The 12,677-nt window shown below is 38.8% G+C and overlaps 1 protein-coding gene across 1 annotated transcript in view; it reads right to left on the bottom strand.

The window, feature by feature from the left end:
• Window positions 1-12,677, bottom strand: part of TBCD (tubulin folding cofactor D) — a 114,801-nt gene that overhangs the window by 86,238 nt on the left and 15,886 nt on the right. The window contains exons 9-14 of the mRNA XM_015645612.3: window positions 11,301-11,346; window positions 8,529-8,661; window positions 7,258-7,406; window positions 6,412-6,472; window positions 5,857-5,931; window positions 2,737-2,831 (exon numbers count right to left, since the gene is read on the bottom strand). Coding sequence (XP_015501098.1) covers window positions 2,737-2,831; window positions 5,857-5,931; window positions 6,412-6,472; window positions 7,258-7,406; window positions 8,529-8,661; window positions 11,301-11,346 — 559 coding nt within the window. The remainder of the gene's footprint in view (window positions 1-2,736; window positions 2,832-5,856; window positions 5,932-6,411; window positions 6,473-7,257; window positions 7,407-8,528; window positions 8,662-11,300; window positions 11,347-12,677) is intronic.

The raw sequence follows: 12,677 nt of genomic DNA, 5'->3' as shown, positions 1-12,677 counted from the left end.
CTTTGCCATTCTGCTCTAAGAGAGAACAACAGACCAAATTTAGTTACTTAGAGGCAGATGCCACTTTAAATAAACTACCCCAAATCCTGTGTAAGCAACCTCTTCTCGCACTGACTCAGAACAAAATTCAAGTCAAACCAAAGAAAGCCTGCACAGGTTTAATAAATGCAGTTTATGTTCAAATTTAATAAATCTCTATGAAAACAACACTGAAAATATTTAGAACTAAACAATCCAGGTGCCTGCTTTGCTGAGGTTAGACAGACACTGGGCAGCCTTCAAACTCCAGGCCTGAAAAGTTATTTATATAATTTATTTCACCTGAGGCAAACTCTCCTGGTGAAGGTCTTGTTTCAGTACATGTGTATCACTCATTATCAGTTTCAGTGTCCTTCTACATACAGCCATAAACTATTTCCTACTTCTATATCTGTGTATATAAACTGGCAATTTTTCAAATAAATCTTGTGATCTGTATTTAAATTTATGGAAAGTCATTAATGAACATTCACTACACTATCTATACTGAAGAACAGTTAGCAAGAAATTGCTAGCTAAACTTTCAACTGGCAAGCAGAATTTTGGGACCAAATCAATTCCAAAGAAAAGGAGCTTTCTTCAGTGATGGAAATTCCTTATGCAGATTAATTCATCCACACTTTAATTACAAATAATGAAGCTCAGATTTCTCTCTGCCTTAAAGCTGCTGTCCAGCTTGTCCAAACTGCTACAAAAGTTCAACTAAAATAAGGCTGATCCCTGTGTAAATTTGCAGTGTAAGGAGAACAAACCCAGAACAAGCATTATTCACTTAAAACCACAGGTATACATTTGTCATTGGTCATTCCTCAGCTGAGGGACATCCTCACCAGCCTGAACATCACTAATAGGTGTAAACCTACTTAAAGAAGTGGAGCTGCATTCAACACAATGCAGAAGTCCCAGAATTTTTTTAACTCATGTTTTGTGCTGTGCTGCTTTGAGCAAAAAACTCTGACAGAGCATTGTAATAAGTTTAGTAATTAAACAGTAAATGACAGACCTTCAGTTTCTGAGGTAAGGAACAAAAAGAGATACATGAATGTTTAATTTAATATTTCATAGGGAAAAGCTTCTCTCACATTATCAAGAGGCAAGAATATCAATGTGAGTTTGAAAAAAAGGCAATGCAGTAACAGAAAGAGCCCAATTAACTGAAATGACAATAGCAGGGCAGGAAGTCAGCATGAGGTACTGAGCTGTACATCAGCACGTGATCAAAGAGAAAGAACTGCTTTCCAGCCCAAGATTAAAGCTTCAATCTTAGTGTCAGATGCTACTAAATCCCTAATTTTCAAACATGAAATTACAGAGTCATGTGTCACCACTGCCACTCTTCACACTACCTCAAGCTATCTGCCTCACTCAGCTCTGAAAGCAGAAAGCTTCAGTTACCATTATCCACAATTTAAAAAAAGATCTTGTGTATCTCTTTACTTGCTAATTTGAATTTCTTTAAAGTGAACAAATCAAAACTTTTTTGGTGTTTCTTCCATAGAACTCAAGGATTTATTCTCCCCCATCTCCCTACAAGTATTATTTATAAAAGCCAGCTCTAGTGGTGAAGTCTACCTCATCTACCTTCTTCAAATTAAATAAAACCCTATGACATGATGTTATCCAGATTCCCTGACAGAGGTGCACAGTTTTGGTTTTGTCAGAACTGAAGTACAGATTTACCTTTGGAAGATTTCCCTGTCATGATTCCCCCGCTGTAAGCTGAAAGTTTTTTAACTGTTTCACCTTTATCATGCAAGGGCAAAAGTAATGGAAAAAGGGAAACCAACTAAAGGCTCACTGCACAACTTTCTCACATGCAGCACATGCAAAATGGACATGAACTGTTTCCATGGAGACAGAGTAATAAACTGTATCAAATGCCACTTTTTACAGCACATCTTCAAACTAGAAAAGATTTAGCACCCCAATTTACTAGTCTGAAACACCAGCTTTGAAACATTTTTTAGATTTAGTGTTCAAATCCTCTATTCAACACAGGAGCACCAGATGGGATCCAAAGAACATTCTAGAACAGGACACTGCTGTAAAAGCACCCAAAGGTCAATGCTGACTGCTATACTGTGCTTTTGTCATTCCCACTGTGTATGGCATTGACCAAAAACACATTAATATCTCTGTAATATTCAGTGTATGTTGTTCACTGCAGAACACACAAAGAAACAATTTCTCTGCCCTGTTCTTTCTCTTTCTGTCCTTCTTTTTCAAAAACCCACTTAAAACATAAACAGTTCATGTATAAATTACATGAAACTGGCCTTTGAAATTTAACCATAAACAAACAGCAGAAGCTACTAGCTTTAAAGTGCAAGTTAGTCATCAATTATTTAATATAGTCTGCTTAAATAATGACACTGACACAATATGGAGACATGCAGAATTGTTTTATACAACTGTACAAAGGAACATGGGAGGGAAGAAGAAAGAAGAAAACCCCAAGAAATTAATTCCATTTTGGAAAGAAATATTTATTAAGTGTAAAAAAAGGCACACCCAAGCCAATGCTTTAGACAGAAGTACTTAAATATCCCCATGGGCAAATGTTTTACTGCAGAACTCAGTACTTCAGTCACCATCCAGCACACACACATCAGCAAATCCCAGTCTATTGCCACACATTTGGTGCCTAATAGTATAAATTGTTATTTCATGAACTTATATTCAGCAAATACAACTCACCATCTGAAATTCGGGAAGGGAGCAGCAATCCTCTCCTGCCCAGCTCAGCCAGGGCCAGGCACCCACCGTGCCACGCGTTGTCTGTTTCCTGGAAACTAATATCAGAACAAGAAGTTTTGTTAAAACTGGTCTTCCCTCTCAATATTTCATTTCTTATGGTGAATTCCTAACATTTTAAACGACCCCTAACCCAAACCAGTGTGTTCTTAGTGTGTTATTGATGCCACTAGACTTGTAAAATAGAAGAATGACAGGTTGAACATGTTTTCCTTCCCATTTATGCAACATAAATACTGCTATAAATACGGTTAAATAAGCAAAAACCTCATTTATGACTATAAATGTAATTCAATACAGAAGATTCAATACCTGAAACTCATACAGAAAACAACTTTCTAGTACATGGGAAAGAAATCCAGATTTACAGAACCTACCCAAAAAAGCTAATGAGTTTAGTGCCAAATGCAGCCCTTAACTTGCAAAAGAGGCTCAAGTGGCAATTCCTGGCAAACCCATTACAAGAGTTTATGAAGTAAGCAAATAGTGGTTTTTATCCACCTTTAGAAAAGATAAATCAGAGAAACTTGCAGTGAACACAGCAAAAAAACCCAAATGGTAAATAATTTTTAGTGGGCTGGCAGATAATGGAGTGAAAAGAGGAAAGGCGGCATGCTGCAGTATTAAATCTGAACAGAGTTCATCTTGTATTACATTGGAAGTAGGGAATAAAAAGCTGGACAGCCAGGCTAGGTTGTATCAAAGCTCCATCTCCCCCACCACCATCTCTGACATGGCCTGAGAGCAGGTGCTCAGCCCAAGAAAAGCAGGAAGGACCATCCCCTTCTTGCCCTCCTGGCCTTGGCAGTCACGGAGACAGCTCAAGCTGAGGCTGGACCTGGATTCATTATTTAATAACCTCTGAAGGGACTCTCTTCCATTAATTTGTATAATCCCTTTTTGAACTCCCTTTACACTTTTGGCTCCCATAACATCCCATGGCAATGACTTCCACTGGTTAATTATAATTGTGTGGAAATGCACTTCCTGCTGCTTCCCTGCTCCGGCACCAGGGAGAGAGTGAATCGTAAACAGCGCTCGCTCTCCCTCCTTCTGGCCTGTTCACACTGGAGATACAGCAAATCCCATCCCTCTGCTTTTCCTTCCCACTTGTAAAAAGCCCCATCAGTTAAACCACTTTCCAGTGATTTAGTTTTATCTCTTCCTTTCCTAATGATTTCCAACATCACATTTGTCTTGTTTTCCCTGCCAGCTGCTGAGCACTCCCCTGACACACTCTGACAGATCAGTGGCTTCATGGGTTTGACAGTGAGCAGCATTTTGCCCCAAGTACATCAGTTTGCATGCATTAGACATTATATTTTATATGACATTTACTGTCTTATTACTTCACTTGGGCTCCTTTAACACTTTTTTTTTCTGTCACTTTTAGCTCTCACTACATTAAATCAACTTTAAACATCAGCTGGTTTCCTCAGCCCCTCATTCCCCTTTTTTTCCAGGATTCTTTATGTGTATGTTGAACAACACAAGGCTCATACTCAAGTGGAACTGTGCTGACAATCTCACTACACTGTGACAAATCATCACTTATTTCTTCCCTGACTCTTGTCTTTTGATATGTTTCCATATAACAAATCCTTTCTTTTTATCCCCAAAGGTGTAACAGAGTGCCTGTGATGAGAAACTGATTTATTCCTATTTTGGTCACTAGACATTTAGTGCACAGAATCCAACAGAGGTTCTCTCTGTCCTTGCCTACATTTGTTCCCAGGTGTTTCTGAAGAAAGCAGGTCACTCAATTACTACTTGAATTACTCATCCCTGTGACTTGAAAAACAAGGAAAGAAAACACAGTGAGTATAGGTCTTTGAAGCTCCAGGGATAATTGAGATCAGCAGCACCTCTTAAATTAATCACAGTAACACAGTGGAGGGATCATCTAAGTGGATACTTTCCTTGCAAGTCTTCCAGACTTTATACCTTCTTTTTTTCTAATGTATTATCCTTTGAGCTGGCATCCTTAATTTGTACTCACAATCAATGTGCAAATATTTTTTAAAACTAGGGATGTCTGAGAGACAAACTGCACATGACCAGCATTTATTGCCAATAAAGAAACTCTTTTTGTTATTGGCTTGCTCTAAACCACTCGTTTAGATTTCAGGTACTCAATGCAGGCGTGATGAGCAATTTGGTATTAAACAAAAGCACGTGATACTTGTTTAATGATTTTGTCCTTAACGTGCTCTACATGAATGCAAAGCCATGACATCCAAAGTTAAAGTGCACCAAAAGAACATCCCACAGCTCTGTGTGCCCCAACTGGAGTTTCCAGCAGCCCCACATCCTGTCTGACACAGCCAAGAGCAGAACCCTTAGCCAGAGTTAAAGAACCAGAACATTGCAACACTCTACAAAATCCTTCCAAACTCTGGCAGATCATGGAGAAGTTTCCAGACAAACAGCACACATTTTGTTCAGAAAATATTCTCAGCATCCACAAGGTTCTATGGCAAAGAAGTTCTTAGAGTTTAACTGTGTGAATGATATCACTCTATTCTAAACCTGCCACCTGAGGTTTGAGTTTGCTTCTAGTAACAAAAAAAAACTAGAGGGCAATCACATCCACACCATTCCCAAGTGCATAAATCTCTATTATACCCTATTTATTCCTCACTCTCCCTACATGTTTCAGCCTCCCCTCACACAGAGACTGAGTCTCACCTCTGGTGAACCTCAGAACATCAATTCCAGTTCTACTGGGTTTCTAAGGATGGACACTACACTCAAGACATGAGTCTTGAGCACACCAGGAATCTCTAAAGTAGCAAGTTACTGAGCATTCTTTTATCTTTCTTAAGTTCAGCTTCAGTCCTTGCACATTACCTTAGTACGGGGTCAAGAGGATGGATCAGAAATAATTTATTTACAGAATACCTTTAACCCATCTGTGTCTTCAAAGATTTTGAAGTCTGGGAGAAGAACAGCAAGAAAATTTATAGATTTTTAGATTCAGATTTTCTTTCTTCCTAACTGTTGTCCCCCCATTCCACAAGCAGACATTTTAGACGTGTGTAATGTGTAAAATAAGATTTTTACCTAAAACAGTCCAACAGAGACCCAATCACATCATCTGCTAATTCTTTTGGAAGTCTTCCAGTTATTCTACCAATTCTACAGAAGAAGAAGAAAAAAAAGGCATACAATGGATCATTAGTACTATTTATTATTGATTTAAATTATAGAAAAAAAATTAGTTACTGGAATCCTCCTGACTTCAAGGTGCCACCCCACTGCCCTAAGACTGGTACCCTTAAACATTCTCAAACTTTAAAAAAAACTACAAAGCAGTGAACCTCCCACAGAAATGCATTTTAAAAGAGGAAAATAGCATTTTTAAGCAATGTTTCTTTGCACCCTTCAAATCTTGTCCCACCCAGAATATTTTCAAATCCACCTGAAATAACCTGAAAACTGACCTGAGCTTTCACCAGCTAAAGAGAGAAATGTGTCTGTGCACCCACCACCCACAGGCTGTGCTAAAGCCATTTGCAGTAACAGCAAATATTGGCAATACACCCAAATTATCAGTCATGGATCACACTGTATTTCTGTACTGTTTACAGCTTACCAGAGCCACCACACCAAACTCACCCTTTGGCTGCAGACCACCTGACAATGGTGTCTTTGTCTTTCAGGCCAACCAACAATTGTTCTGCAAATAATTTTATTAAAAAAAAAATAAATATTATTTTTATTTAACAAGAGAAAAATTTCTTAAGACATTCAAAATTCATTTGCCTCTTTGTATAAAAATCTTTGCATCTACATTTATTCCATTTGTCATCAAGTATGACTTAAAATTAAAAAAGATGAAATATGTCAGAACTGTTTATGAAAAAAGAGATTGAAATTTTAAGTGCTGTAAAACATTCAAAATGGAGGTCATGGTGCTTTTTGTAGAGGTTCATTAGATTATTCAGTTATAAAAGTCTTCTGATGCAATTTTTGCCTGTTTATTTACAGAATATCCATTAGTCAGCTAGCAGAGGACATGCTGTACAACTGCATATTAAGAAACAAATGCTGTTCCTTTGATACTAGTACAGTCTAAATATTAAACCATAATTCTTTAGCTTTCATGTGACTTATTTTTTTGTTGTGTATTCCATTATAAATTTGAATTCACCCTTCCATCAGGGCATCTTTTTTATGTAACTGGATAAAACTGGTAAAACATATTTCAGTATGTTTATACCTCCACGGCCATTTCCACAACAAATGTTCCAGTATTGAGTTTCTGATGGAGATGCTGAAATCCAAACCATTTGACAAAACACCATCTATTTCAATCAGCTGCACAGACTGAAGTTTTAGAGTCTCTCCAGCTGCTCACACTAGCACAGATACCCACGTGACTTTTTTAGCCCCAAGCAGATCATTTTCCAACATATGTTTAATTTGCAGCATTGCAACAATTTCTCTCCAGCTTTAACACACCTACAACATTTTCAATCTCTCCTGGAATGTCATATTCCTCATCATCATCATCACCAGCTTCATCAGCAGCAACTTCTCTCTTTTGGTTCTGCACAGCTGCCCCTTGAGCCTGCAGGTTGGCAGCCAGAGACCGACGGCCACGCTGGTACCTGCACAGCAAACACACACTTCAGTGATTTCTGTGATTGAACTTCCAGCTGGACAAAGTCTGCCTGCCACCTTCCTGCCCCTCCCAGGGCACAGCTCTCCAGCTCTTTAGTGGCTGCTTTAAAGGAAAGGGAGAAATATCCCATTCTCCCTGCTCCTGACCCAGTTGTCTATTTTCCAAAGTGAGAAGAGCCAGACTATTCAAATAGTTCCTTTTCATTATCCATCCCTTTCCTGTTTCACTATAACCTATTTTCCACTGCTAACAACAAAGAGAGACAAAATTCCCATGCCCCAAAAGTCTCTCCAAAAACTAAAAAAAAATAAATAATAAAAAAAAATTAATAAAATCAGCTTATTAAAAATTGCTTTTTAAATCTCAAAGCCAGCTTAGTACTTTCTGACCAAGCTGTACTCGAATATTTAGCCCGTGGTGTAGATGCATTCTTACAAAAGATAGACTTTACATGCTAAACTGACTTTTGCCATCGGGCAAGGTACACTCTCCACCTAAAAAGAATTTTCTATGCCTAAGGATGTTCTCAAAAGCCGGTAAAATAAATACAATAAAAATAGTCACCAAGGGAGCCTGCAATTTTAAAATATCAGTGCGAGAAATCTAAAAAAGAGTTTGCCCTCTGGCAGTACGTAAAACCAGACACCAAAACCTGACTAATATGCAAAACCAGAGCGGGATTGCAAACCACTTTTCCCCTGTGAACTTTCTATCGAATCAGGGTAGGACCAGGTAATGGAAAAAGTTATGTTCACTCTTACAAAATTGTACTAAATCAGCTTCAGGAACAAAGGTCGCTGTCTTCCCATATTTAGTGAGTTATGCATTATATAGGAACAGGCTTCTGCTTGTGCAATGTGCAAAGTCAGATTTGGCTTCTCCCAGCACTCACTTATGTACCAAAATTGAAAAAAAAACCACAGGAAACCAAATGCAGTGGAAGAATCCTCCTTTTTCCAAATAATACAAATGAAGAGTATGTTCATTCCCACAGGGATTTCTTTTTCTTTAAGGGAAGGTTAAGAGGGACAGAAAGCAAATGTATGGATTTATATATTTGTAGTGGGTTTTGTGATTTTGGATTTTCCTTTTTTAACTTTAAACTGACCTCCACTTTGCTACCTTTGGTTTCACAAAAGTCAGTCCAAGTCGCTGGACCAGTTTCATGCCCAGCTTACGCAGAACCATCTCATTGCTTTCTGACAGCTTGCAGTTATCAAGACACTCGAGAACAGTAGCAGCTGTAAAAGAAAACACACCAGAAAAACTGCTTTTAAAAACACCTTGGTATGAACATTTAAAGTTTAGAACATATTTTAGGAGATTTATATTTTTAAAGGCATTACTGAAATACAAATGCCCAATTACCTACTTTGTAGTGGATGACACTGGTCAAATAGTGGCAATATCCTTCACTGCCCTGGCAGGGGAGATGGCTTTAAGACTACTTTTGATTATGAAAATTATAATCTACATTCTCAGAGGGTTTATGCCTCTGATTCTCACTGGAAGCAACACATCCAAATGTCTTTCAGGGTCTGAGAATTTTCAGCGATCTAACAGAACCAGAAGCTAGAAAATGTAATTCATTTACTCAGAAGATTTCCTGCACACTGCAGAAGCTTTCCCTTTCTTCATTTAGGCAGCATCAAATCCTGACACCAAAATTTTTATGATGATGGATGTCCAGAAACATTTAGACATGAGAAATACTGTGGATGTGTAAACAATCAGCCATGAAACCTCTCATTTGGGCACATCAAAGGCAACAAAGTTATTTGTCCAGCAAGTTAAAAAAACACAGAGAAAGGAGAATCTTGGGTTAATGAGGATAAAGTTCCAGGATTCAAAATTTTCACAAGGAAGCCATGGCTGTTACAAATAAGAAAGCCCTTCTGCAGTCTCATTAGGGTGAAAATAATTCTTCAGAAGCTGACCATTAGCTAATGGAGACTAATGACTCAGGCTCTGAAAGAGCCACAGTGCTTCAGATGGAACCACAGCAACCAAATGCTCTGCAACCTCCTTCTCCAGTCTCGTATCAAGGGGTTCAAAATATAGAGAGATCAAAGAAAACAGAATTATTTCAAAGTCTGAGACTGTAAGACACAACTTACAAATCTCCTCAAGCCTTTAAAAGGACTGGTGATGCATCTTGATGTACTCAAATACAAATGAAACAATCCATGCAGACAACAAGCTAGTGATGATTATTATTACTTCAATACCTTCCAGCAACCTGGATTTTTTGCAGTTAGAAAAGCCCAAGAGACTGGTAGTTCATGAGGAAGAAGCTGCAGAAACATCATCATTCTCAGACAGAAAATAAATTAAGAATATATAAATAAAGGCCTCTTCCAAGTCCTGCCAGCTCTTGAATCACAAAAATATCTACAGACCCATGTAAATTACTCCAGGGCTAGTGTTTGTTTTTAATTCAACTTCTATGTCACAAGTGACTTCAAACAGGATCTTGCTTTGACATTTGCCTATTTTTTTTTTTCCTATTTCATCCTCAGATCTGCTATAATTAAAAATCTTAGATACTTTCTGTCTCTCACATTTTCTTTTCTGAACAGTTCCCATCTAAATATCTGCTTCTCAGCTGTGAGCATTCTAGATTTTCTAGGGCAATTTCACTCATTGATATGCCCCTGATTTTTCTCTTATTACCAGACTCATAACTACTTACTATTCTTTCTATGCCATGAGCCAAAGCTTCTGATTTTACCAGCAGGGTTAATGCTGTGAGCTCAATATGCTGCTTCCACCCTGATTATTCTGCTATGAAGTGTTATTTTCTAAATTCTGTCATTTTCTGTTACACTGTAGTTTTCCCAGCCTGTTAATTTTTCTGCTTCTCTGGCACCTTCCCCAGTGGATTCTGCTATTCCTGTGCAATGGCATTCCCAGTATTTGCACCTGTGTCATTCCATGCTGTTTGTCTTCACTATCTTATCTCCATCATTACCCATCTCTCAGGCATTTTCTAAGGAAGTGTCTGCATCTCAGCCTTAGGAACTGGGAGAATGAGACTCCAGCACCAGAAAAATAAATATCTTCTTCTAAGGGCCAAAATAATTCCATGAGTAAAAGCACAAACAATCTAAAGTGAGTTTATATCCCTGCTTGGTTCCTGTGAATGGCACAAATCCCATTTCTGGTACTTGGATAAGCTCCACAAAACTGAGAGGTCTCCTGTAGTGCTTTGTGATTAGCCATCATCTTTCCCTGCCTCCCTTTATTGCTGTCAATAAGGTCCAAGATCACACTGCAGTCTGATCATATTTCAAGATTCACCCCAAGATAAACATAATTCCAAAATGCAGCTACACTACTCAGAAATCTCCATACTCTCTTTTTTTCTCTTTTTGGCTTCCTGTCTATCCCTAAGTGCACCCAGTATAATCTCTTTTCACTAAAAAACTTCTCTTATTCCAACATTATCCCAACATGAGTCCAGCTGTGTCCTGTACACAGTTGGTTCTTAAAACTTGGGTTTTCTTAAATCCTGTGCTTGAAGTGTCTCTGCAAAACTTCCACTATTAATATGTACAAAACCAGTTTAGGCTCAACTGAATTTCAAACAAATATTTTCCACATATAACACTTTCTGTGTTCTGTGTTCAGCTCCTGTATTACAGCAATGGCCAGTGTGATGTCCTGCCAAATCCTCTGATGTGCTGTTCCAACACAACATTCCCTGGTGGCATCTGCTCCTCCCTCAGTCATTTCTGCTTCTCCTCCCCTCATTTTCCCTGCTTTATCACTGCCCTGTGGATTTCACTCCTCACAGTACCACTTGTCACCAGGTTCATTTTCCTTTCCTTTTTCCACTGCAATGGCTTGAAAATCAGAACCCAGGCTATGACAAACTTACCGTATGGTAAACAGTCTTCTCTCTTGCCATGTTTAAACAGCTGTGCCTACAATGAAAATAGGGAACACAGACATGAGAATACAGAGATTCTATAACACAATATATCAAGCACTTAGCTGTAAAATTTTTTTAATGTTCTTACAAAGAAGTGTAGCGTTTGCTGATTTAAATAGCGTGAAAAGAAGAGTCTCGGGGTGCAGTTCTTGGTAACTGCTCAGGGGACTGAGGTGGCCAAAAAACACTCAAGAGAAAATGGAAAAAAAACAAAACCAAAACAAAACAGAAAAAATGAGAAAAAGAAAAGGTCATCAGTTCTGGGCCAGCTCAGGTCCCTGACCCATCAATCTCAGTGCTGGGTCACAGGAGCTCAGTGTGCTGCAACCACAGCTTGTGAGAGACAAAACCACCTACAGACACCTGCTAATACTCCTCCAGCAGGCCAGCTGCAATTGCTGTGCCCAGGGAATTTTATCTGCAGCTAAATATCCCAGTGAGATTAAGCCCCAGCACTGCAGCGAGACAAAGGGACTATTAACACCTGACAGAACACGTTACACATTAAAAGCTTCCTCAGCTCCCCATGCATCAAAACTCTGGCCAGGCACTTGTTTGTCTTTGCTCTGGCACTCACCAGAGCAAAATCTTCCTCAATAAATATGCCTGGGAGTTAAACAAGAACAGACTTCCCCTAAAAAGAGGTACTTTCTCACACATACCAAACACACACACATGCCTCCCGCGCTGCAGGCGTGGCTGCGAGCAGCAGAGGCAAGAAAAACACCCTGGGGCTGTGTGCCCAGCCTGTTTTGGTTTGTTACTAAATTGCATGTCAGGCTCCTAAATTAACACTGCTGATCAGCTCCACTTCAAGCTGTATATGGGAATTTTATACTGTATGTCAAAGTATCTGAGATTTTAATCCAGGTAAATGTGAGGGTTCCTTAAAAATGACATTTATAAAGCAGCAATGCAATAGAATGACTTCAGGCCCAGCCAAGAGAAATAAATATTACTTTAAATGTATAAATTGGTACAGCTTTTAGCAATATCTGAAGTCAGTGTTAAAAACAGTACAAAAATTTCTCACTGACGTACCAACAAAACTCTGCTTGTACTAAAAAGTCCAAAAAAATACATGAGAGGACCTTTGAATCTTTGGTATAACAAACCTAGAGCTCCTTTAAAATTTTTCTATCTTTGTTGAAACATGCAGAAACTCATTTCATCACTTTGTGCCTGAGTTCTGCTTCAAAACCCCATCACTCATTTCTCCACACACCTTCCTGTGGATGCTGGAGACACAGCAGCATCCCTGCATCCTCACAACTCCTTCCCTGCATCCTCACAACTCCTTCCCTGCATCCTCACAACTCCTTC

The sequence above is a fragment of the Parus major genome, chromosome 18 (genome assembly GCF_001522545.3).
Source record: "Parus major isolate Abel chromosome 18, Parus_major1.1, whole genome shotgun sequence".
Taxonomy (NCBI): Eukaryota; Metazoa; Chordata; class Aves; order Passeriformes; family Paridae; genus Parus; species Parus major.
Note: the sequence above shows the minus strand (reverse complement) of the source record. Positions and strands in the feature narration are given on the sequence as shown.